Below are 27,534 nucleotides of genomic sequence, written 5' to 3'. Positions count from 1 at the left end.
AGTAGACACAAGTAACTTTTTTTCTTAAAACAGTGTAGGCTTGGGGAAAAAAAGGAAATCTCAGCATGTCGAGTAATAAAATGGCAAGTCTGAGAGTCAGGAGCTGATGTACAGGCATAAATAAGAGTAGCTGGCTTAGCAGTCAGCTTCTCACCTGGTGCTGCTCCTGCTATCAAGGGTAATCTTGAACTGATGGCCAGTCTAATATTGCCAGACTCAGTCTGGACTTAGGCTGCTGTAATGAGCTGTTGGGCTGGCTGAGCAGGCTCTCTTGGCTGGCTAGATCAGGAGCTGGAAGGCCAAAGCATGATCCCTTTGCTGCCTGGTCAGTACGTGACCATGGACAAGTACAACGAATAATGGGTGAGAGGTGTGAGCTGGGTGGTTACACTATATGCAACTACTTAGCAAAGTATTTATGAACAGGCACCTTTCCAGGCCTACCACCACAAAAGATAATGGTACTGAGGTCAAAGTCACACAAGGGAATAGATAATTAAAATAGAATGTGCTAAGTACTATCATGAAGGTATGGACAAGGTCATATGGAAGTACAGAGTAAGGTAAGGGAGGCTTCCTGGAGGAGGAAACAACTGAGCTGAACCTACAGTGTGAGCAGCCATGGAGCAGGGAAGGGGCTACATGTAGCACTTCTGGCCAAGGAGAAGGCATGATAACAAAAACAGAAAGGAATGTATTTGCATATTATCTGCCCTTTTGGGCAGATGATATGCATTGACCTTCAATCACACCAGCTAGAAAATGTCAACTTTGTTATTTCTATAAAGGAAAGACTGTAGGTCTTCTTTATGCCCTACAATCTAGACAGTGCATAAATTACATAAATACTGCCACACAGTTTTAGAATAAGAAAACTTTAAGCTTTACTGTAAAAAATTAAAGATCAAAGAATTATTACAACTATGAGTTTATATTGAAGGACACAAAATTGCCAAAGGTAAGAGGAAAGCCCAGTATGAAGATAAATTTATTGCCCTGACTAGTGTGGCTCAGTGGATTGGGCATCCTTCCCCAAGCCAAAAGGTTGCTGGTTGGATTCCCGGTCACGTGCCTGGGTTGTGGGCCAGGTGCCCAGTTGTGGGCATGTGAGAAGCAACTGATCAATGTTTCTCTCCCCATCTTTCTCCTTTCTAAAAATAAAATCTTAAAAAAATCCCAAAACAGATAAAATTATTTTATCTTAAAACAATTAAAGTCTTATTCTAATAACTGTTTTGCATTTGAATTTTCAAGCACACGTTTCCAATTTATTTTAATATTTCACTATATATTTTTTCTACTGAATAGGATCAAAAACATTTATTTGCCACCCTGTGTACCTATGATACTGTGCTTGTTGCAACAACAACAACAAAAAGAAATGTTGATTCCAGGAATTCATAATATAAAACAGAAAATACTAATAAAACTAGGTAATTAGAACTACAGTTCAATGTTTTTCCCATAGAATTAATGGTGTTCTCAAAATCGTTTCCTTAGTAGGATGTAATCATTTTATCTTTTTGGTCATTTCGCAAACTCGACTGTCTCAGTGTACAGGAACGGGAAGCTATTTCTACTACTCCCCCCATCCCCTACCTCCTCTTTTTAGATCATGAATATCCTTGCAATTCTCAGAAAAGTGATTGGCTCTTTACCCTGAAAAACTGTATATGCAACTTCAGAACATTTGGGTGTCCCCAGGGGACGAATGGTCAGGAAGCTACCCTTTCTACCTCCTGCCGCAGCAAAAGATGCCTTAAGTAGTTACCAGCGCCAAACTATAAAGTGAATCTTCCTCATTTCTTGCCATGGATTTTTTTTCAATCCAAATAAATCTTTAAAATGTGATATGTAAATAGATCTTGTAGAAGTACCTTTCAAAGCACTTCTGTTTAAAGCCATGGCTCTTGTATGAGGGTTTGTATGAAAATTACAAATGGGTCTTCTGAACTGCAATCTTTTAGGCATAAAGCTTAGCTGTGTATGTTTAACTCTAGCTCCCTTGAGGAGTTTGATGTACATTCCTGGTTTAGGATCAGTGGATTACAGTATTTAAAATAGGATTTGTCTACCACGTGCTTAAGTGATTTTTCACACTTTTCATTCTTTAGCAAAAAAGTCAAGTCTGGATTGCCTGGAGTAATATTTTAAGAGGAGTTTGTGGACTTCAGTCTTTCGCCAGCCCAGGAACCTTCAAACTAGGTATCATGCTTCTAAGGGTACCTACAGTCTTCCCCCAAAAGGATTTTAACCTATTTTTCTGCTCTGGACTCCTTACTCAGAGGTCTGGCTGGATCCTTTGTCAGAATAACATTTTTTAAAATGCATAAATTCTAGCACCAACTTACACCATACACCAAAATTAATTCAAGGTGGATAAAAAGACTTAAATATAAGCCATGAAACCATTAAAGCCCTAGAGGAGAACATTGGCAGGAAAATCTCAGATATTCCACGCAGCAAGATTTTTATTGATACGTCCCCTAGAGCAAGGGACACAAAGGAAAGAATAAACAAATGAGATCTCATCAAAATTAAAAGCTTCTGCATGGCTAAGGAAAACAGTATCAAGATTAAAAGAGAAGCTACTGTTTGGGAAAACATATTTGCCAATGATACCTCAGACAAAGGTTTAATCTCCAAAATATACAAAGAACTTACTTGACTCCACTCAAAGAAGACGAGCAACCCAATTAAAAAATGGGCAAAGGACTTGAACAGACATTTCTCCAAGAAGGACATACAGAGGATCCAGAGACACATGAAAAGATGCTCAATATCACTAGCTATCAGAGAGATGCAAATTAAAACCACAATGAGATACCACTTTACACCAGTCAGAATGGCTATCATAAACAAAGAAACAAACAACAAGTGCTGGAGAGGTTGTGGGGAAAAGGGGACCCTAGTTCACTGTTGGTGGGATTGCAGACTCGTACAATCACTATGGAAAACAGTATGGAATTTTCTAAGAAAACTAAAAATGAATGTGCCTTTTGACCCAGCAATTCCACTGTTAGGAGTATATCCTAAGAACCTGGAAACACCAATCCAAAAGAACCTATGCACCCCAATGTTCATAGCAGCACAATTCACGATAGCCAAGAGTTGGAAGCAACCTAGATGCCCATCGGTAAATGACTGGATCAAAAAGCTATGGTACATTTACACAATGGAATTCTATGCTGCAGAAAGGAAGAAGGAGCTCCTACCCTTTGCAACATCATGGATGGGACTGGAGAGCATTATGTTGAGCGAAGTAAGCCAGGCAGTGAAAGACAAATACCATATGATCTCACCCTTAACAGGAATCTAAACAAAACAAACGAGCAAGCAAAATATGACCAATGACACTCAAATACGGAACAGGCTGACAGGGTCCAGAGGGGAGAGGGGAGAGAATCACAGGGGGAAAGGGGAGGGACTAACATGAACAAGTATAAAGGACACATGGACAATAATTAAGGTGGGGGGTGTAAATGGGAAGGAGGTGGGGAGAACTGGGAGGGAGCAGGGCAGGGAATATAAAACAGAAAGCTGTACTTGAACAAGAATTAAATAAAAAAATAAAATGCATAAATTAAAATACACAGCATCACAAAAATACAATCATATTTCAGTTATATTTACACGGTTATCAAGATGTTAAAATGTTATGCTATATTTTTATACGTGCTTGTTTATTAACACACTAAATGACACAATCTAGGGGCATGCCTAACGACTGCCATGATTCCTAAGCAGTGATTGGTTTAAACGACCCTTCGACAGATCTGAAGCATCTGTAATGTGAGGTAAGAATATTTGACTTCTACTGATGCCAATACTACTCTAGGTCTGTTGCTCACATTGCTAATTAGAGGACACATCAGATTTCCTGGACAGGTTACTGGAGAAAAAGATGCAATTATTTTTCCCATCCCAGTTCACAAACTCTGGGCAAAGAACCCTTGTTAAGGGAGTACATGCACTTGGAAGGTTTAAAGGATACCAATTTCCAGATTCCTTCCTAAAACCCTTTCTACCTCGCTTTTCACATTCCCCTTCTCCTGCTATTGTAGGACGGACACACCACTCACGCATCCTGAGTGTAACGTGGCTTGTGGTTCAGGGTGTACAATCTCTGAAGTGCCACCAGCGTGGTGAGAAAATGCATGGCTCCTGAGGAGAGCAGGCAGGAAATAATATGGGAGCAGAGCCTCATTTTATAGACGTGAAGGGGATCAGGATATGTGGTTTCCAAATGTGCCACTTTGGCATACTATTTTGAGCTGAAGGCTAATGAGCAGGGCATAAGTTTCCCTTTGTGATGGTAACAAATTTCCATTTATAAAAGTGTTCTCCTTTCCCATGCCAGGAAGAGGAGAATGACAATCATGACCAGAGACAACTTTGAGTCTGCGCTACAAACCTTATTAAGTAACCCTTATCCACCATTACTAGTTTTCTCTCCTCAGAGTTTACCTACATGTTCTGTGTCTAGTCACTTCTCTGCAAATTATCAGCTTTGTTAAAATGGTATATAAGACCCTGGGTCTAACAGACTTTTTGAGTTTTCACTTCTTTTCTGTGAAGCACCCAGGTGTGTAAAAATATTAACATCAATAAAGAAACATATATGCCTTTTCTCCTGTCAACCTGTCTTTCTAAAGTTTAATTTGTAGGACCCAGTTAATAAGGTATAGGAAAACTCTTTCTACCCCTACACAAATAAAAAGGTTGCTTTGTCCATCTGTCTGTATTAATGTGTTGCTGTCATAGAGCACAAATGAATATACTTATTTGCATTAAAAATAAAATTAATCTTCTGTCACAAACTCACAAGTATGATATGGCTGACTGCTAAATCCATCAGTGTTTTGGGGGAAATGAAATGAATGAGTTAAATCTGTAGCATCAAAGTTTTAAGAAAAATGTATTTAAAGCATGTAAACACAATGTAATTTTCTAAAATCATATCCTTGAAAATGACTTAAACTATGGAAACTTGACTTGGGTTGGTGAACACACAATACAGTATAGAGATGGACTATTGTAGAGTTGTGCACCTGAAACCTGATTAATTTTGTTAACCAGTGTCATCCTAATAAATTCAGTAAAAAGGAAAAAAAACTTTAAAATATCAATAGTGTATGGTACTAAAAAAAGCAAAATGACTTAAATGATTTTAAACTAAAAAAAACTATATTTTAATTTCTAAGCCTATTTATAGGGGTACATAATTTTAAAAAATTTCTTCTAGTATTCATGCAATTAAAAATGTCTAAGGGCTGACCTATGTTTCTTAAACTTAGAGTATGGTCCATGAACCTCCTACACCAGCAACACCTGAGTATTGGTTAAAAGTGCAGATTTGTACGCCCCACCTCAGACCTGTAGAATTTGAATCTGTAGGGGTGGGGCCTGGGAGTCTTCACCTTTAACAGGCATCATGGTTGAATCAGACGTATACCACAGTTGAGAACCACTGTACCTTACGTTACTGTAGACTCCTTACTGCTTTGTGGTGGAATGTACCAGAAAGCATATAATAAAGTTTGCATTATTTTTTCTGACTCATTCATCCTTTGCCTTCCTGGACAGGCATTTGATGTCAGGTAAATTATGCAAACTCAACCAGGGCACTGATACCTTTTCAAAATGCATATGGTAGAGTCAGTGCCTGTGGGAACCATGTCCTTGTGCAGCACTTAATAGCGTTCAGTGATACAGGACAGTGATGTTTTCTTTGATATGTTCTTTAACAATTCAATACTATTTTTGGATAAGCTGTAAACAGGCCCAACCAACACAGAATGGAAACGTAAGTAGTCCCTTTTATACAGGCAAGACCCTACCACATGATCTGAAAACAGACTTACACATGGCCCTACTACCTAGTTATTGTCACAGAGATGGCTTTATGCTCAAGGCAGCTGACATTCCACGGTGTTTTTTAAAGATTTCCAAAAGATTTCCTAGACTAAAATAATAGTAACCATGCTGCTTAGAGCTTCAATTTGGGGGTATTAATGAATAAAATTCAGCAAATGACATATTTTAAAATTACTCTTGGAAAAGTTTGGCCCTGCCCTCTGGAGGCAAGACGTGCTGAGGAACTGATTAGGCACCCATCTGCATCTTCGTTAGGTCCCTTTGTTTTCCCGGAATCACACCAACTCTACCCTAAGGCCAACTATTAGTCAAGTCATGTGATCCCGCTAGTAACTGACAACATCGAATGCATGCCAGAAACTTGCCACAGAACGCAAGATCTGTGCTCACTGTTATCTGATAGCTAGCACACTCTCAGTGTCAGGGAGCTATATTTATGGAGAATATATGGTTGACTAATTCTTGTGGATACATTCTAAAATCTAACCCTGTAGTAAGTTAAACCATTGGCTGTGTAATGACCCATTTTGTCTTCTGTTAAAGCTCCTTTAAAGGTCAGCCCCTGACTTGAGCATATTAGACACAGATTCTAGAAAGTGGATTTATATTGTATGCATTGGGTGCTCAAGCTGTTTTGAGTATTTTAATACTTATTTTTACACTGAATAATAGCCATGACTAAAACGATTAAAAAAAAAAACGTTAAGTACTTACATCATCAGTTTACTCTAAAGTAAAACACACACTTTCACATGTACACCCCACAAACATAAGAGAAAAATTAAAACTAAGTATTTCTGTTTCTTTTTTCAGAAGTTCTCTTTCCTTTTGTTCAGTAGAGCAGAAACAGGACATAGATATGTGATTTAATATTATTTCAGCTAAGACACATTTTATGTCTTTAAACTGTACCACTTATGGCAAGATAAAGCCTGACTGAATAAGTATACTTATTTTAAAAAATACTTATATAATTAGTGCTTTAAGACACTTAAGAAAATATTGTTCTTTCAAATCAACTTATCCTGAAAGTTATCACTCAAACCTTTTTTAAAGCAATAACCTTCATATATCACTATGCTAAAAATACAATGTAAAAGAAAAAAAAGCGAGTAAGTCCTAGTAATAAGAAGTAAGAAGCTGTGTCAAGACTTCTGAAAGAATAGCAGATTCTGGGACTTACATAACCTAATGCCCTGGGGTCTATGCTGGTGGTAAGGCTTGAGGCAGGGCGTCCCAAAATGCCCTTCGTTAGTGTATTGATTACTTTGAATTAAAGTCACCAAAGAAACAACTAGTACAAGAACACACATACCCTTTCTGACCTGCCTGAAAGCATGAAATGAAATTTCCCACGTGAAAGGTACCATTCCTGCTCCAGGAAGCAGAGAGGCACCCTTATCACTAGAGAGCAAAACTCAGGGCTCAGAAGGCTGTGTAAACAAACTTTCTGTTTCTTCACCAATTTGTACCCAAGCCTAAGTTTCTTTGTCTTGTCAGTTCTTTCTAAATTTGTTTCTTTGTCCAAAAGTACATAAACAGCCTGCTCTAGTCATTTCTTAAGTCCCATATCTATGGGACCTCCGTATGTTCAAAATTAAATTTGTCCTTTTTTCTTCTGTTAATCTGCCTTGTGTCAACTTAATTATTACACCAGCTTATAAAAACCTACAAGGGGAAAGCTTTCCTCCCCTGCACTGGAAAATACACATGAGCTTAGCTGCAGTAATATCCATTTGGCAATGCTATTATTTAAACCTGTGCAGGATGAGAGTCAAGGCTTTTAAAGGCTGTGATTGTTAAAGAACAATGAATTTTCGTAAAGCATTCCCATTCTACAAAATGGAGTGATAGCAATGCCTGACCGATACAACATACAGAAGGAAAAGAAGTAACAAAACGATCCTTTCAGTCAGCAGCTGAGAGAGAAAAACACTACTATTAATATTTCATGACTTTAAAGAGGCTACATGGAATGTTAGCGCGACTAAAAGAATCCTCCTCCATCCATCCTTCCAATCACCCACTGCACCGAGTGCTTCTGCCCAGTGTGCCAGGCCCTGGGGGTAGAACGGTGGCTGGAAGTGGGCACAGGCCTGCCCGCACGGAACTTACAGGCTACAGGACACAAGCATCAGTGATCACACTGATGAAGGTCACTTTATAAACAGGGACATGGGCTCTGAAAGGAAAGAACACAATGCTATGGAGAAATATAACAAAAGAACCTGAATAAATGCTATTTAAAATTCAACGGGGCTTCTGTTACTAAGCCTTTCATCCTTCTCACCGCCACAATTCCGGACAAAACTCTAGGAAGAAAAATAGCATAACTAAAACAACTTGGAATCCAATATTTATTTCAAAAGAGATTTCTTTCATGCAATTCGTTTTTGAATAATAATTTCACCCCTACCACATCATAAATGCTGATTTTTTCATGGAATGTAATACCCACCATGGAATACTTTATCTGTCTTACTAAAATATTACAAATTTAATACTTCAGTGTAAAATCAGTATCTTAAGTATTAAATTCTTATTTTTAAGAGGAGCTTTTTTGGATATGCCACACTTTTTTTTTTCCAAAGTGGCTAAATTTTCTCGGAAGAGGAGAGGCTAAGTGGCATGAATCAATATTTTGTTTTCTGAAGGTCACTACAAAACTAACAACCAACTGCAAATGCATGGGGTGAAAACCTTTCTATTTCTCTCGTGGGTGTAATTTCAAATCATTCTGATGACAGCTATTGGCCTTAAAACTTGTGTACAACATTCAGTCAATTTCAACAAAGCTTAATAATTAATGAACATCCTATGTCATTAATTTATAATAAATCAAAGCTGCTTCAAAGTTTGCAAGTGCACTGTTTAAGATTCCACCCAAAGGTAAACTAGCTGGTGGCGAATTCTAGCCTGGAACTCCTTGATTTCAATGTGTCATCGTGTGCCTTCTGCAAAATCCAGTCCACGTTCAAGCAGTGAGGGTAAGGGTCCGGAAGTGGTCAGGCGGCCTAATTACTTTCCATAATTAGCGAGAAGCTCTCCCTGAAACTAAAATAGATGTTGAAAAAAAGAGACTTCTTTTCATTAGCCACAAACAGGAGAAAAATGTTATGATTATAATTATTTGAGCTGAAAGGGAGCACACAAAAACTGCTAAAGCCATGTTGGAGTGACAGGATTGCAGGTCATTTTCCTTTCCTGTTTCTGCTGTTCCTGTAATGCTACGTTACACTTTGATCATTTCAAATGTAAAATAATTAAGAAGCATGTTTACAAAAAGGAAATGGGCTTATCTCCCTAATTCCTCACCCCTCCACCAAAACCCATTTACATATCACAGAAAACAAAACATCTAGAAACAAGTCTGTCCAGCTGTTTTTCACTGGCAAAGACTGCCCGATTTCTTCCAGGTAGAAGGGTCCTCTGTCAGCCCCCCACCTCTCAGTGCCACGACTTGGTAATTTCTCCGGTTGTGACTTCTAGGACCTGGCCCCACTCAACGTCAGGGAAGCCCGGAGCTCATCCCCTGCTCTGAGGTGGCTGTTTTAACACATACCACGCCTAAGCAAAGTCCAGGAGCTATCTCAGAATGTAAAAAAAAATCCACTGCTTTAATCCCGCAGCACAAGTAATAGTCCCTGAAGAGCACTGGGCCCCTAGACCCGACAAAAGCACACCGTTTCCATTTCACTCACCCGCAGGTGCGACACTCCTCGGTTTCCGTAGCATGACTGCAGTCACTCAGCCACTGTCGGTTACAACTGGTATGATACCTATGGAACATCTAAGACACTAGCCCCATCTTATTCCTAATACTTACTGGATACCTTTAAAAATATTTAATAAAAACACAAATATTTAAGAATATATTTAAGAATGTTTTTAAAATATGCCAAACTCCACATACTTGATAACTGAGAAGTCTCATGTATGTATAGATATTCATGTATGTAAACAGTTTTTGCTTAGTTCTTGATGTTTTCATCTAGTTTGAATCCAACTAAAATTCCTGAATGTCATACTTGGTTTTTAATTCAAGATTTTATTCATTTTTAGTGAGAGGGGAAGGGAGGGAGAAGGAGAGGGAGAAAAACATCAAGGTGCGAGAGAAATACCTATCTGTTGCCTCTCATGCCCCAAACCAGGCATCTAGCCCACAACCTAAATGTGCCCTGACCAGGAATCGAACTGGCGAACTTTCGGTTTCTGGGATGACACCCAACCCACTGAGCCACACCAGTCAGGAGCATACTTGTTTTATTTTTTTACCTTGGCCATAGTATTGACTAGTATTGATAGTCCTGAATTACAAAAACATCATACTGAAATGCTCCCATATTTAAGTTATATATTTTGATTATCAAAAGAAGTAAAATACAAAATTCAAATACTGAAAGCAAGAAGTCTTAATAAAATGTAATATAAAAATGTTAAACTTTGACTCAGTACTTTCTGTAACTGTTGTATTACAAAAAAACACGAAAACTTTGCCTTGTTAATGTTAGATCAAGTAAGTGGAAAGTTTAAATATTAACTTTAACCTTCTTGGTCCTTCATCACATGTTACTTGCTATTCAGGCAGTGTTATTTTATTCTGTGTGTGATAAGATACTAAGAAAACTGTATATAACCTAAGAGATTATGATTGAGAAATGGGTTACAGCACTATCTTTTTAACTAGAATGGGTCTTGTAGAATAGGGCCTTCTAATTAAGAATGATTCTCATGTATTAAAAGCTTAACCTAAGTCTTGAAATTGGCCTATAGTTCAATTGCAAGTTACTTAATCATGTCATCTTGAGGTTCTAATAAGAAAGAGAAAGTAAAATGTCAAGATAGTATATCTTGCAATTATACTTGCAAATTTTTTCTGAAATTCCATTCAGACAATATTCACCGGACACTTGAATGACTCAGTGAAATGCTATGAAAGAGGATCGGTGGCTTTTAATGTACGATTTGCATCTTAAACTATAAATGGTAAATCTTGGAAATTGAAATGAACATTTTTAGTTTTTGTGACAATAGGTGTTACTAAAGCCCTTCTTGTTTTTCCCTAATCTTTCCCTTTATTTCTAGGACATTTTCAACAGATTTTTATCTGTGAGCTTGAGCAACTCTGACTGGACAGCACCAAAGATTCACCAGCAATGCCCATTCCCTAGGCAGAGAATTTTTAACTCCCGCCTTTGATACGCCCCTGCTAGTGTCCTTTCCTTGCAAGTATTTGTGTGTTTTGTAATGAGAGAAGTCCCTCCCCTTAAGGTCTCAGGAGGTTGACGTAAGTGAATGATGGTATTTAAAAACTTTAATTGTATTGATTCTTATCTCAAAGCCCACCTAGTCTAAATATCACTGGCTCAGAAAAGTACCAGGTATGGAAAATCAGAGAAGCATTTTCTCTGGAGAAATTTCTACCAGATTTTTACATGGAGTAGAAGAGGCCAATGAATGTATCTTTAAAGTCTGATCCCATATCAGTTAACAGCCAAATCATATACCCAATGATATTTACAAATAATTAATAACCACAAATATGATGGTCATCTCTTGAACACCTGTTACGTTTCAGACTGTATCAGATGTGTTCATTGCTTTGTCTCATTCATTTATTCTTCACAGGAAGCAACATTCTCCCCCCTGTACAGAGATGAAAAGATGAAAGCCAAGGCTCAAAAAAGTGATGGAATTTACCCAAGGTAAACAACTAAATCATGAATAAAATCCACATCAATTTGACTTTAAAATCTAGTATCTTAACCACCATGCTACAGTATTTTACAAAATATTTTTATCTAAATATGGCATTAAAAATGTACCTTTGGCCCTGGCTGGTGTAGCTCAGTGGATTGAGTGTGGGCCTGTGGACCAAACAACCACGGTTCGATTCCCAGTCAGGGCACATGCCTGGGTTGCAGGCCAGTTCCCAGCAGGGGATGCATGAGACACAACCATACAGTGATATTTCTCTCCCCTCCTTCCCTTCCCCTCTAAAGACAAATAAATAAAATCTTTAAAAAAATGTATCTTCGCCCTTTTGCTGTTTTGGCTCTCCCCATTAACAATATTTTGACAAATATCGAATATATATAAAGTCATAGAGCTTTTAAATTATCATTTAAGGAAAGAGCTTGAATTATTTTTTAGTGTGAAGCTAAGACTATAATTTGCTGCATGGGTTAGAAGTCACTGACTTGTCTACAAACTCACTACCACTGTCACTTGAATCGGAAGGTACGGCCACTGCCACTTTAGAGGGGAGGGGATGGAGTTCAGGGAGGCTCAAGGTTGTGTGTGGGGTTAGAGCTGAGTGCTAAATTCTGCTTTTTGACTCTAAAGCACATTTTGTTTTCTTGATAAAGGTACAGATTCTAAGCACGTTTGAGAATGGCTAGTGTTTTGTGGGTGCTTTAACAAAATGTTTAGCATCTAGAAAAATACGCCAATGTGAAATTCCCGGGACAGGGGCTTGCATTTGGCCGGCTCTGTGGTTTTTGCCGTGTGTGGAGAGGGCTGCTCCTCCCGAGTAGAGCTTGACCTCGTCCCGGGCTCGAGGAGAAGGGATCTCATTTGGCCTGGAATCTGGCATTTTACCAGAAAATTATTATTTTTGGAGTCCTTAATGTAACCATTGCTCACCAAGAAAATACACTTTTTGGTCTGTTCCGCTAAGCACATGGTTAATCATCCATAACAGGAGATAGTAACGTTTCCTGCTGACTTTTTCTTTTTCCCAAAGTTGGAACAAACCACTAGTGCTTTGTCAACCATAAAAAAAATCAGCATGTTCTAGTGCAGTGAGCCTCTTGATTTTTATATAAAACCATATCCTGGTTCTGTTACTTTGTGTTTTATAAAGAGAGTAGGCGTGGCCTTTCCTACTTTGTTGTCTTGTTGATGATGAGGGGCTGATTCATTACTTTGATAAGCGGATGAGGTGCAAACTGGCTGCCAGGTGTTACTGTAGGCGCTTGGGACACAGCTGGGAACCAAAGAGCCAACGCTCCTTGGCCTCATCAAGCGAACATTCTAGTGTGGGAAAGAGACAACGAACACTAACTACTGCATCACCTAAACAAGGGTAGAAAGCGGTTCTTCTCAGGGGATGGGAAGGGTGAAAGTGACTCAAACCTTATTAGAGTTATTCCAGGGTGGCCCGGTGGTGCCGGGAGGGTCTGCTCCCACAGCTGCGTGAATGAGCAGCGGCCGCCACGTGAAATACCTGGAGCACAGCCCCCCTCCCACCCCACCCCCCAAAGTTACGGTTTTTACATTGAAGTTTTAGTTTACGGAGACAATAAGCTTTTATGTTTCCTACTTTTCCCAGGTTTACTATATATCAAATTAAAAGATGGAATTTGGACAAGTAAGTCATAATCTAGCATCTTCTTTTTTCCCAATTTTTTTTATTTAATTATTTTTCAAGTACAGTTTTCTGTCTATTGCTCCCATCCCATCCCACCCCCATAATCTAGCATCTTAAAAAAAATTAGTATTTTTAAAGCCCTGGCTGGCGTAGCTCAGTGGACTGAGCGTGGGCCTGCGAACCAGAGGATCGCGGTTCGATTCCCAGTCAGGGCACATGCCTGGGTTGCAAACCGGTTCCTTGCAGGCTAACTACCAGCAGGGGATGCACAAAAGGCAACCATACATTGATGTTTCTCTCCCTCTCTCCTTCCCCTCTAAAAATAAATAAATAAATAAATAAAATCTTTAAAAAAAAATTAGTATTTTTAAACCACCTGTCTAAGATTTTTTGACCAATAGTCTGGATCTGTAAAAAAAAAAAGTCCTCCTCCACTGGAAATTGATCCAATTTTCTTACTGAGTAACCTGCATTTTAGTCAACTTGAGCAATGTTATTTTATCACATTTCTATAAAACTTTATGAACCCAGTACTTCTTATGCATCAACTCTGTCTTATGCTAATGCTTGAGTATTAATGTAAATATGCTTTCTGTGGAGAAAGATATATCTCCATAAAATAGACTCATTAAGTACAGAGTAAACTTGAGAGTGAGTTAACTGAACAAATATATAGAATAATAACACTGATATTTTCCTGGAAAACTAGGCATTAGAGGAGGCACTAAATCTGTTCACTAATGCGTATACAACTGTGCAAGTTAGAGATTAATCCCACTGCACAACGATGAGACCGACCCACTTATAATAACTTGTCTAAAGTCACAGGGGTAGCTAGTGTCAGAGCTAAAAGGCAGACTCAGATCCAGTTCCCAAGATTTTCCTACATGCCACCTGACTCTGTATTTCATAATCACACCAAATGAAAATCACTTACTCACACCAATATCCATCCCCCAATGGCTGGTTACTGCATGCTGACATTATGTATAACACATATTTCATTTCTAGATCAGATGTCTTTTATTATAAAATTTGAAAATATTATCTATGAAAATGAAGACATGTAATATTTTAAAAGGGCAAGTTAAGGTATAAATGACCAATGAACATGGACAAGAGGGTGAGGATTGATAATGGGTGGGAGGGGAGGACGGGGCCAGTGGTGGAGAGCAATGGGGGAAAACTGGGACAATTATAATAGAACAACAAAAAAATTTTTAATTAAAAAATTAAAAGGGCAAGCAATTTATTAAATAAAATGCTTTTAATACTCTTAAAAGGTGATTAAAAATAAAAAATAAACAAGCAAAAGAGGTGATTAAGAATACCTGGCTGAACGGAAGTACATGAGACCCCAGTGACCGTAGGCGTCTGTGTAAAGCCCACGTGTGATCACTGTCACGTGCCATGAAAGTGAAACATTCTGGTGAGCAAAGTTGTATGAGAAAAATGCAGGCAATTTTTTTTTCTGATTAAAACAAACAAAAACCAAAGCTAAATACCAAACCAATAGGTAGGCAAGAGAACTATTACCTTTTTTTTAATGGGCAAAACAAGCATTCCCCACATTGACCCCTCTAAATAGCAAAGCAAACATTTTCAGAATCTTCCTGATCTGATCCCACTACCAATACTAGGAGCACCAAGAAATCATCAATAAATTGTGTACAAAGTTTTCTTTGGAGAGCAGGTAATTCTGTGTGTAGCTTTGCTGCTGCTTCAATCCAGGACTTTCTGTAAGGAGGCCCTGGCAGTTTTTAAGAATTTCTTTCTTTTTTTCCTTTTCCTTTTTTTTTTTTTGCCAAGAGGGAACATGCAAAACAAAGAATAATGACGGTTTGCCTTTAATTTTCATAAAGGTTCCAAGACGATGAAGACAAAAGTAGAAATCCATCAGCTATAGAATCTAACAGAGCATTTTATTTAATCAACATTCCCACTCCCTTTTCAAAGAACCTTAACACCAACCAGATTTTTTTCCCCTTAAACAAAAGGATCCATTAAGAATTTTTTCCAACTTTGTACTTTCACCGGTTGAAAGTGTTCATTTGTCAAAGCTGGTTGGAATGCCTAATTCCTGTATTTCTGAGAGTTTCAGTACACATTTTGAGCCCAAGAACTTACGGTCCAGCTTAGTGTCTTCCATCCTAAAACCCTCCTTTCTCGAACACGCTGCCACATATCTGCATGTCTTCCGCTCGCTTTGGCCTCGGCCTGGCAAAGACCAAAGACTCAGGGAAGGGGCTGTTCTTCCCTCTCACACAGCACGAGGTACACTCAGGAGACGGGCAAAGGGTGATGAGACACATAACTCTACAGCCGCTGTTTTTTAAACAGTAATCTTGTTCACTGAACCAAGTAAAAATGGAGAAAGGCTTCTGTTCAAAAGAGCCAGTGAAGCTCAAACGGGTGTGGGCTGGGAGCAGGGGAGGCCTTTCCTGGTTAAGAAATGGTTGCTACATTTGAGCTCCATCTCGGAGATTCAAACTCAGCAAGGGCCCCAAACAGGATGTGCGTTAAACCTAGATTAAAAACTTAATTGCTTACCAAAATCATCTAAATGTTATTTGCTTTGTTCCCAGACTCTTCTGCCTTTTGGTTTCCTGACGTATTTAAAATGACATTTAAAACCCTGAAGATTATGGCTGATTTTGTTCCCATACCAAAAGCATCTGAAAAAAGCGATCATTGAGAGTTAGTCAAGCAGAGAGACCTCTGTTCTTTATCTCCCTTCATTGAAAACAGACGTGGGGCTGTAGGAAGAAAATGCATGAAATGAAGTTTCACTGCCCTTCAAAAGATCCAAAAGATTGACTTGCTTTATTTAGCAAGGGTTGAAAAACTCTGAAGGTCTTCAAAGAGGAGATGAAAAATCAATGAATATAAATGTTTAAATTTTAGAAATTATCTCTAGATAAAGTGAACATGGGTCCTCAGAACTTATCTTTTTTTGCCCATGATAAATTGCATTGTAAACTTTGAATTCAACATTTCTATCACAACTTTACCGTAGGCTTGCCTTTAAAAGGACATTTTATCTGCGGGCAACCACAGAGAGGAAACAAAAGAAGGATAATGTCAAGTCCTCACTGTGTCCTCCTGGAATTTAAAAACATGTAACATGGGGGCCAGAGTACTCTGATTAAAACCAATAACTTAATGAGTTTGGGTGAGCCATGGGCCCACTTTGGAAAAGAAAATTTGATATTTAGAAGAAAATAAATCCTTTCCAGCCTCTCTGAGGAGCAGGACGTGACTGAACCAGTAAAGAAACTGGACACAGAATAGCTAAGATGCAGGAAGGCCTGGTACCTACTGGATTTGGCAATGAACCTTTTTAATGCCTTTGGAACGACAGACCACCCAACAGGAGACGGGGAAAGTCCAGCCCTAATCTAGCACCTCTGGGGGCCCAGCCTCTCACCTGCCTGAGTACCATCACTCCCCTTCATTCAGCGCCTCATTTTCCCAAAGTAGCCTGTGTAAGTACTGATGATATTTCCAGTGCAACCTTGGCATGGCTGACATTTTGGATGGGATGACTCCCCACTGAGGGTGGCAGCGGAGGGAGGAGGCTTTTCTGTAGGAGGTGCACCAGCATCCCTGGCCTCACCCGCCAACTCTACAGGCCACACACACTCCTCCCCAGAATCCATTCCACCAAAACACATCTTTAGACATTACCAAATGTCCCCTAGGAGGCAAGATTACTCCTGGTTAAGAAAACAAATCACACCTCTAGCGTCCCCAAATCCATGGTGACACTTTCCCCTTGCTTCTCCTCCAGGCAGGGCTAGAGGGGGGGAAACACACAGATATATGGAACACGAGTGCTTTCTTGGTTGCACGGTTCCGTTGTCTGGTGTGGTCGTCGTTTTTCCCAGCAGGCCTTAATGTGGCTAAGAGGGACGTGGGGCTGACTGAACAGGAAAGGCTGGTCAAAGCTGGGATGTACTCAGGCCCTGCCTGAAGGTCTGAAGATGTGGAAGAGTCCCCAGTTCTGCCCCATCAAAGCAACCGAACCCATTAGACTGCATGAGCACTACTAACATGAGGAACATGTCGGCCACTAATTTCAGGAATTTTTTAGGCATATTATTAACATATTAACTTAGTCCCATATGTTCAGTTGTTAGGACTGATACTTTATCTGATAACTTATTTAAACAGAACAAAGACAGGAACCATGCATTTATCTAGAAAATGAAAAGTAACTCATCTTAGCAAATTAAAAAAGAAAAAAACTTCCATGCTCTCCTTCAGAATCTCTATATTCTTCAGACACAAATGTAACTAGCTCAGTTTTCTACTTTCTCTTCTACACCTGCTTCTTCCTCACAACCTCATGGTGGCTTTTCTCACCACTTCAGCGACACCAGTGGCTGCTTGTCCACTTGGTGCCCTCCTGTCTGGCCTTATAGATGGCTGCCTTTGGCTGCACTTCCCTGAACTCAATTTTCCTCTCACCATCAGCACCGGATGAGCTGCACCTGAAGACCCATCTCCCCTCACCCGGCTGACTTCCACGAGCCTCAGTATCTCTACTTCCCACAGAGTCCTTGTGAGGCCCCCACAGGGCCTCCCGCTGCTGCGCCCAGCCACCCACGCCGTGGTCCGCACTGTGCACGGCTGAGATGTATAGATGGAAAGGAGAAGGGCTAGTGGAGGAAAAGGCCGCCTTCTGAAGTGCAAATTCCTCCTCTCACACCATTTTCTGCTGCTTAAAAATGATACAAATAACATAATTAAACATATGGATTGCCTGTTACGTGTCAGACATTATTCTAAGGGCCTATATACGAACTGGTCTAATCTCACAATGATTCCATTATTGCGCCAATTTTACAGGTGAGAAAACTCGGATATAGAGTAGAATAACTTGTTGAATTTAGTTACATGGCAGACTCTATCTGCCCTGGAACTTCTGAGTGCCCAGGAAGCACCAGACCAGAGTCACCGGCCGATGAGAAATGACTGGTACCGCAAGGACAGGAGACCGGCGGGAGAAGACAGGAGGTGACATTGTGTGGAGACAGTGCACCACTCTTCCCTTAGGGACAACAGCGTGTCACTAACTAGGGGCGCATTCATCAGAAAAGCAGCTGAACGCTAACAAGGGAGGAATGAGAATAAAGGGCTTTGTGTGTGATGAGAAGCTCAGGGAGAGGCCTGTGTTCTGGCGCATGGGGCAGTGGGTACCGTCAGTGACGTGTCACCTGACACTGTATCTGCACAGCAACCGTCTCAGAAAAGGGTGCGTTGCCAATGCCACACATTGTTGTTTTCTCAGGGTGAAGGCATCAGTGTGTCATTCCAATTTTGGTTTCATTTTCAACGTGGCAAAGCTATATCAATGTAGAATACTGGCAGATCTTACAAAGGAGAGTCTATAATTCAGATTTAAGGACATGGAAGTCACTCTTAAAATGCTGTAAGTTTTAAAAAGTAATAAATACAGAAATCCTGAGAAATTAAGGATAAGGACTTTCAAAGTCTACATTCCATAATGACCTCTAACAAATGTGAAATATGGCAAATATTTTATAAGGGGACTTGGTGGATTATAAACTTCACTACAGAGCAGTTTTAGGAGAACTCTGAGGACTCTACCTCCCTCGGTGGTTTTATGTTCATTCATTTTACTGACTACCTGCCTTTCTCAGTTCTTTACACCAACCTGAGTTGCCTCCATTATCGTTAAATCCACAGAGCACCTTGTCTTGACATCGGAACACATGCAAGGGGCTCACATCCCTGAAAAGTTTTCTTTCATTCAATCTGTTCATTTGTCACCCTGCTCCTTCCTTGTTTTTTCTCTTTCCTATCGTTCCCTCTTAACTTCTAGCTACTAGAGAAACCAGACCCTATAAAATAGGAACCTTTAAACCGCAGCAAGAATTCTATGAGACTGTGAGATATCTGGTAGTATTTCTGATTGTTTTTTTTTAAAACCAACTTTTTTCCACAGAAAATTGTGTGATCCAGCATCGTTTAGCGCTCCTCAGAAAACAGAGGGGGCATGTGTATATGTAATAACAAATGTATAACTGAATATATAAAGACATAGATGAAGAGCTAGCTGTTCTACAAATAACAAAGAACATGGACAGGCTAAGTCCTTAAACTAGAAAAGATATTACACTTTTTGTGTATTCTCATTATTTATAGGAATTTAAAATGATTTCCTGCAGACTTTCAAGTATCTCACACAAAAAGAATCACATGCACTAGATGTGATCACTGCAGTTTTCAAAATATTGCAGTTGTGTGGCGGATCCTGGCCGGCAGGATCCATCTATGTTGTGGCTGCTCGTGGACAAATACACATGGACTACAGAAGTCCTGTGGAGAAAAAGGGACGTCATGGCCACTCTCGGAGAGACAGAGAGGGCCAGAGAGCTAGTCCCTGGACAGGCTTTTATTGCCTTTCTGGGTACATTACATGGAGGGTAGTCCTCATCTACTATGCACAAATTCATTGCAAGGGACTGCCTTTTACAGATAACAAAGGAAAGAATGTTGCTAATCACTTCAAAGAAAAGGATGCTGCAGACCATAGGGAAAAGTGGTTGAACAGGTCACACTCCATACTTGGGAGGTTTAGCTCAGACTTTAGGAAGTTGCAGTAAGCCCTTGCTGCCTCAATTCAGGGTGAGGGAGTTTTAGCAAAAGTGTCTCAGCAGTCTAGGTACAATGCAGGCCTGATTCCCCACGGGAGAACCTATCTGAGGGCATGGTCCTATGTGCCACTCGCACCCCACTGATTTTCCACGTGAGGGCTAAGCTACATTTCCACGACATGTGAAACTGTTCCCTACACAGTTGGAAGTGCTGGTGTTTGGTGGAGTTCAACGCTCACCAGATACAAAATGCTGGGGCGAGGGCTGCTGCCGGTTTAAGAGGAGAGTGCTGAGAACTACATTTCTCTTATATTTTATTTATTACTGAAAAGTAAAATCAGAAGTTTGTCTTATAAAGGAACTTGTTCTTTGCTGAAAATTTTAACAGCTAAAACACATACAGATTTGGCATACAGAATGAATTAAAAGACCCAGTGCACTCGCTACATTACACTTGCTGCAAACTGGTTTCGGTCATGGTGGGTCTTACATAGTAACACTTGACTTCTAATCCCCAATGTATCATGTTCACCAGATCCCCTTCTGAATCTTTCTTCTTGATTTTTCCATGTCTTCTGTGTTAAAAAAAGCTGTGAGTACAGCTTTTGACAGTGCTTGTTTATATTCCACCCTTACAATGTACCCAACACTCTCTTTTACTTACTCCCTGATAATTACCTTAACCCTTGGCTAGTCCCTAGAGGTCACGATCTTTAAGATGCTGGAAAGGGAAGATGCTGCTTTTTCAGCCCCGTGTTATAGCACCTTGGACAGTGACAAAAGCTACAAGTGCTGATTATTCATGAGAAACTCAGTTAAAAATGCACTCCACGGAGAATTGTTTTCTTTAGGAGACTAAGTACAACCTGCTTGTCTATTTCTCCAAATCCACATTTATGTCACCCTGGATTTTTTTGTTTTGACCTTAAATTGCAGAAACAAATTTCCTCCATGTCTGAACTTCACAGGAATGGCCAAAACTATACTTTTTACCAAACAGTAAGAGATCCTTTTATCTTACCTCAATACTTCTTCATGATGCCCATAAACAAACCTCAATTTTCTTACACTACTCTTTGCACGTCACCAGCTACTGCCAGCTTTCCTGTGGCCCTTGTTGTGAGGCACACTCCTTTAGGGATAATTACAGTAAAGTTACTAAAACTTTTTATGCAGGAAGCAACATTTCTTAACTAAACTTTTCATCAAAGTCAAGTTGTCTAGGCTGGATTACTGGGGCTGAACCTGCTAGAAAGGGTTAATTACTTCTTTCATGGCAAGAATTTCTGTGAAAATACTTTCTATGCACATTTTTTTTTACTTCTCGAAGGTTTATTAAATGTTCACCGATGTTTAACCAAATATTATTTGAACTCTCCACTTTTTGTTGCCCATTCCTGCAAGTTAATAACAATGCATTTCAGAGGGGATTTCACTGGCAGGAAGGATTAATGCGGAGTGTGACAGCTGGAGTCCTGAGTTAGATCAGAAATTAAAATAAGGAACTTGACCTGGTTTCAAAAGGGACATTTGTTAATTTGCTCAACCCAAACCAACATCATCTCTCAGGTATTTACCTTCAGCTAAAATGCTCAGGTTATTGCACAGAACCAAAATATGTTATCTATGTACGTAAGAAACTCTCATACAAAACACCTTACATCTTTGACCTACAAACAATGTGGTTTCCTTGTCTGTATACCGCAGCCTACGGAAAGTCACTCTTTTCTCTCCCACTGACCAGCCCTAGACATTGCAATGTCCTCAGTGAGTAGCAACCAATAATGCCACAATGAAGTCAGGGAATGAAGGGAAATAAAAACATCAAGTATAATACATCCAAAGTACAAATCCTTACAACCTGATTCACAAACGTGACCAGGTGAGGAGATTTGTGGCAGTGTGGCATGACACTGGGAAACAAGAGCATTCGGCTGTTGTAGGGTTTTCTGCTATTAAACAGAATGGGCCTTGGCAACCTACCTGACAGATTGGGCAAACAGCCTAGACTCAAACCAGCACCACCACTTCATTTCTGCCTTTACCCTCCGAACTGGCTTCACCACTGCCCTTCAATCTGACGATCACCACTGCCCTGCTCAGTCACCCACCACGTCTTCCAAGTGCCTGCGAGGTCCCAGCCACTGCAATGTGTTTCCGCCTGCGGTGAGATTTCCCACCCACCTCTCCCCCAATTATCCCATGTTTTACAGAAGGGAACCATTGGCTATTTCTTTAATCCGCCTCATAATTTCCTCTCCTTTCCCTCCATTCTCCCCTTCCTTTCTTTTATTTCTGCTCTTCTTTCCATGTGAAATCTCTCTTTAATCATCTCTCTCAAGTCTTCCAAATACGTCAAGAACCAAGGCAAATATTCCGCATCCTCCATAGAGTCTATATTGATTCTTCCAAACAGAAGTGCTTGCCCTCTTTCCACGCCGCAAACACGTCAGTTATCTTCTCCAACAGCACCATCACTGGGAGAGTTATCACACTCATTCGTCTGTCCCTGCAAGGCTATGGAGAGAGCTGAAGCTCAGGAAACAATAAAGTGCAATGACCTTGCCTCTAGTATATGGGGTGATCTTTAATGGTATTGGGGTATACATTTCGAAAGATTATAAATTAGACAATAAGTATGAAGTGTAGAAAATAGAAAATATAAGCACAAACTAATTATAATAAGCTACAATGTCAAAATTCAGACATAACCACTATAAATATTTGAGTGTCTGGTCTTATAAAGTTTTCCAAATTATAAGTCTCTCTATATAATACAAAAAAAGATCTTCATGTAATACTATTTTGGAATTTAATTTATATTCTGAATATCTTATCAAGTCAAGAAGTATGTTTCTGAAACACATGTATTAACTGCCTTACTAAATTGTACAAAAACACCATGATTTATGCAGGAGAGTCCCAAACTTAAGGTTTGCCATTTTTCAATATTATAAACAAGGCTGCCTACAGAGTTGTATAAATCTTATCAATATTTGAGGATAAATTCCTAGAGTAGATTGCTAAATCTTTGGTTAGAGACATTTAAACATGTTTTTTAAATTTATAAATGCTATATTTCACCAAAGAGAGCCTTTTGCATTGCTCATTGATATTGGTGACTCATCATTTGTTCACATTTATTTACCAAGCGCCTTTTGCATGACAGGCATTGTTCTTCAAGACCCTTCCCTCCAGTGGATGTAGACAGATAATGTGTGAGAGAACAAACTAATAAATAAAGTTAATGTTATGAAGAAAACAATACTGGGGGGGCAGGGTAGCAAATGTTGGGCAGGGGGTCAGGGAAGGCCTCCTCTGCATAAAACAGCAGTGCAGGTTAAGGAGGACCCGGTCACTCCAAAGACCACGGGAAGAATGTTTCAGACACAGACTGAGGAGACAGTAGATGCAAAGATCCTAACGACAGAGAAGCAATGAGTGTGAAGGGAATTCAAGGAACTGCAGCCCATAGTAAAGACTTCATACTAAAATCAATGGGAAGCCACTGGAAAGTGAAAAGTTTTAAGTAGCGAAGTGCCAGGATCTGATCTATAACTTTAAAAGTTCACTGTGACCACTGGGTGGAGACTGGCTGGGGACTGAGGTGTACATGGAGGAACCAACTGTTGAAGCAGAGCCCAGTTCAGACACTAATGTTATAATGTGAGGACAGCAGATGTGGCTGGACCAGGAACAGAAGTGCAGATGGACATAAGCAGATGGATGTAGAGTACTTTGGAAGTAGTGCCAATAGGGCTTTCTGATGGATTGGATGTGGGGGAACAGAGGGGCTTGAGTCAAACATGACGCCTAGGCATTTGGTTGTACATTTGAGACAGAGCTGACTGAATACGAAACAGGTATGAGGAAAAGACTATGTCTAGAAAATAGGCAATTTAATCAGGGTTTCCCAAACTTACTTGACCGAGGACTCTTGTTTGCTTATTAATCTGGGGTAGTTCTGGTGTATGAGGTTTGTCAGGAAGATGTCCAGCCATTGATAATATAACAAGAACAGTTTATGTGACAATGATGTAACCTGGCAGCCAAGGAGAGTGGACCGGAATGTGCACGAGTGAGCCATGACGACTTCACTATACTAGTCAGCTGGGGCAGTAGACACTGATGAGTGAGCATGTGTACTGTGTGGCCACCACATTCAAAATGACTGAGCAAGCAGAGCAATGAATCTGCATCAAATTTTGCATTAAGCTTCAACATTCTTCCACGGAAACTATTCGGATAACTCACAAGGCTTTCAGAGATGATGCAATGAGTGCAGTGCAAATAAAAGTGTGGCACAAACACTTCAAAGATGGTCAAGAATCTCTTGAAAGTGACCCATGTTCTGGAAGGTCAACGAACACAACACTGAGAATGTTGAACGTGTATGTGCTGCAATTAACAATCAATTGGTGACTGACAGTGCGAGAACTAGGAGCTGATCTGGGAATTCCAAAAACTACTGTGTCTGAGATTCTGGGTCAGGATCTTGGCATGAAATGTGTTGTGGCAAAGTCATTCCATGGCTTCTGCTACCAGAGCAGAAGGAACATCATGCTTTAGTTGCTAATGACTTGATTCAAACCACTACCAATGAACCAGATTTCCTCAAGAAGGTCATAACGAGATGAATCGTGGGTCTATGGCTATGACCCAGAAATGAAGGCCCAGTCATCCCAATGGAAGTTACCTGGTTCTCTTTGCCCAAAGAAGGCACAGAAAAGTCACAGCAAGATCAAGACCATGTTAACTGTGTTTTTTGATGGGGAAGGTGTTGTTCATCACTGGTATGCCCCTCCGAGCCAAACAATTAGTAAGGAGTACTACCTCAAAGTTCTTCATCAGTTGAGAGATGCAACATGACAAAAATGGCTGCAGCTATGGGCAACTGGTGATTGGCAGCTTCATCACGACAACAAACCCGCTCATGTACCAGGTCCTGTGCAGAGTTTTTTTGCAAAACATCAAATTATCCAGGTGATTCAGCCCACAACAGCCCAGATTTGGCACCCTGTGACTTCTGGCTTTTCCAAAAACTAAGATTACCTATGAAAGGGAAGAGATTTCAGACTGTTGATGAGATTCAGGAAAATACAATGGGGCAGCTGATGGCGATCCCAACAAAGGATTTTGCAGTGTTTGGAACAGCGGAAGAGATGCTGGGAGAACTGTGTGAGGTCCCAAAGTATCTACTTTGAAGAAGACTGAGCTGTCATTATCCTATGTACAATGTTTCTTATGTCTTGTATCTTCTTCAATAAATGTCTTTATTTTTCATAGTACATGGATGGATACTTTCTGGACAGATCTTGTACACTTTATAAATGTCATTACAGTATGTTTACAAAGTGTGTTATTGCAGGCTTCTCTGTTAAAAAATTACTTCCATGGTATAGTTCCACCATGACATTGCTCATAAAATGGACATAAATGTAGCAGAAAATTATCCTTGTAGATCAAATGTAGTGGGATAAGCATATTGATCAGAAATTTAGGGGAAATTAAATTTAGAAGTCACCTGATTGCCTTAATAGAAGGTAACCAAATTTGATGAGTTAATGTTGAATCCCACTGACTTTTTCTTCTTTAAAATATGAATCCATAATGCACTTTTACAGATGGCAAAAATAGATATGAAACTCCATTAGTAGGCTCCACAAGTCTGTTGTGGATGACCATTTTCCCCTCTTCCAATAACCCTGTGCAACACCAAGTACATCTAATGGACCAATTAGAGTGATAAACCATCACAGCCTGCTCACTGCTTCAGCTACACAGAACAAGGACAACGGACCACAAATGAAAACTCTCTAAATCCTGGGTGTAGGAAAAACTGGGAGCTCTCTACTCGGTGCAGCAAAGTCGGTGGGAAATCAAAAATGCAAAAGTCTGAGAGGTGTCTATTTGAAACAAAATTCTCTGAGGAGTGGGGAGAAAGGGGAAAACCTTACATTCAAGTCCTTCATAAGTCCTAGAATATGAGGCAGGCAAAATCATGAACAGCAGCAAAGAGGCGCCCTCCTTGGCCATCACCAGATCTGGACAGAGGTCACGGAAGACGAAGTGGCCTCCCTGAATCAGAAGGTGTGCCGGTGTGATAGCCAGGGGTCTCCTTCATGGCCCTTTAAGTCTCTAATAAATCATTTGAATGTACCTACTTTGCTTTTTTCAAACTAATCCTCTGTACATAATTTTGCTAACAGCAACCATATGGGAAGCAGCTGCAGCTTTTCTCAACTCTAACTTTCCCAGGCAGAAGCAGCACTGACAACAATAACCCCCAGCCTGTCCGAGCCACTGCAGACTGACCTAGTTAGACGCAGCAGGCTGAGTGCGGCTGAGCCGGCTTAACCCCGCCCGGCTGACAGGCTGCAGCTTGCCCCGAGCCCGGGGCTGAAGGGTTCACGGGGTCTTTACAGTTTCTGAGCTTACAGTGGATGGGTCACACTTGGGTCTTGGAAACTATTTTAGTGTGGGTCTGACTGCACTACCTACTACCATCTCCGACTGAACTCTGAAATAGGGAGACTTCTGAAACCATCAAACAACAGCAAAAATTTGAATGAACAACAAAAATCCATAACAATATTTAATTGCAAATGCTAAAATGAGAAAAGTATCTGCAACACATATGACCAAAAAGGTACATATCCTTTATATATAAAAAGAAAAAATGAACACCCTAATAGAAAATGGCAAAAAGCTAACATGTAATTCACAAAAGAAAGGAAAATGCTATCAAGCATATAAGAAATATTTAACATCACCAGGAATCACAGAAATGAAATTTAAAACAATAAACTAGGACCTGGTGGGGCACATCAGTTGGTTACAGTATTGTCCCGATATGCAAAGGCCATGGGTTTGATTCCCACTCAAATTACTGTTTCTCTCTCTGTCTCTCTCCCCATCTCCCCCACTTCCTCAATATCTCTTAAAAAACCAATAAATAAAATAATAAACCATAATTTATTTGCCCATAAAACTTACAGAAATCTCAAATAATAGGATATCAATCTTAACTGTTTTAGAAGAATGTTTCAAAAATGCTTCTGATGCTAAGTAAAAAGAAAACAGGTTGTAAAACCACAATATGAAATATGAAATTACACAAGATACAATATGAAATATAAGTTTGTAAATACACACACATAGAGCTTACAAAGGACAGAATAGATACGAAATGTTAACACACCTATATGTAGATGGTGGGATCACAAATGATCTACAGACAACTTCAATCCTTTTCTGCATTTTATAAATGTCTCAATATTTATTACTTTTCTATCAGAAAAATGCACATTACATTTATAATACTTAGGCAGTATCTTGCCCTGGCTGGGTAGCTCATTTGGTTGGAGTGTTGTCCTGTACACCGAAAGGTTGTGGGTTTGATCCCTGGTCAGAGCACATACTGAGGTTGCAGGTTCAATTCCCAGTTATGGTACATTTGAGAGGCAAACAATTGATGTTTCTTTCTCTTTCTCTCTCTCTCTCTCTCTCTCTCCTGCTCCCTCCCTTTCTCTTCCTCTTCCTCTTCCTCTTTTAATCTCTCTCTAAAATTAATAAACCTACCCTCGGGTGAGGATTAAGAAAATAAAACAAAAAACTTAGGCAGTAACTAGTAAGAGATGCCTGCAGACTATTTCCGTTCAT

At 39.9% G+C, this 27,534-nt stretch overlaps 1 protein-coding gene across 9 annotated transcripts in view; it reads right to left on the bottom strand.

Annotated features, from left to right (window-relative positions):
* The window catches only part of MAP7 (microtubule associated protein 7), a 158,895-nt gene that overhangs the window by 78,411 nt on the left and 52,950 nt on the right, over nucleotides 1-27,534 (bottom strand). Inside the window, exon 1 of one of the 9 annotated variants that reach the window (XM_037045678.1) lies at nucleotides 15,377-15,559. The exons of the other annotated variants lie outside the window; for them this stretch is intronic. Coding sequence (XP_036901573.1) covers nucleotides 15,377-15,398 — 22 coding nt within the window. The 5' untranslated portion in view covers nucleotides 15,399-15,559. Of the gene's footprint in view, nucleotides 1-15,376; nucleotides 15,560-27,534 lie in introns of those variants that run through there. 9 annotated transcript variants of the gene reach the window in all.

This window comes from Sturnira hondurensis, unplaced genomic scaffold (assembly GCF_014824575.4).
Source record: "Sturnira hondurensis isolate 20B ecotype Veracruz unplaced genomic scaffold, ASM1482457v3 Scaffold0004474, whole genome shotgun sequence".
Taxonomy (NCBI): Eukaryota; Metazoa; Chordata; class Mammalia; order Chiroptera; family Phyllostomidae; genus Sturnira; species Sturnira hondurensis.
Note: the sequence above shows the minus strand (reverse complement) of the source record. Positions and strands in the feature narration are given on the sequence as shown.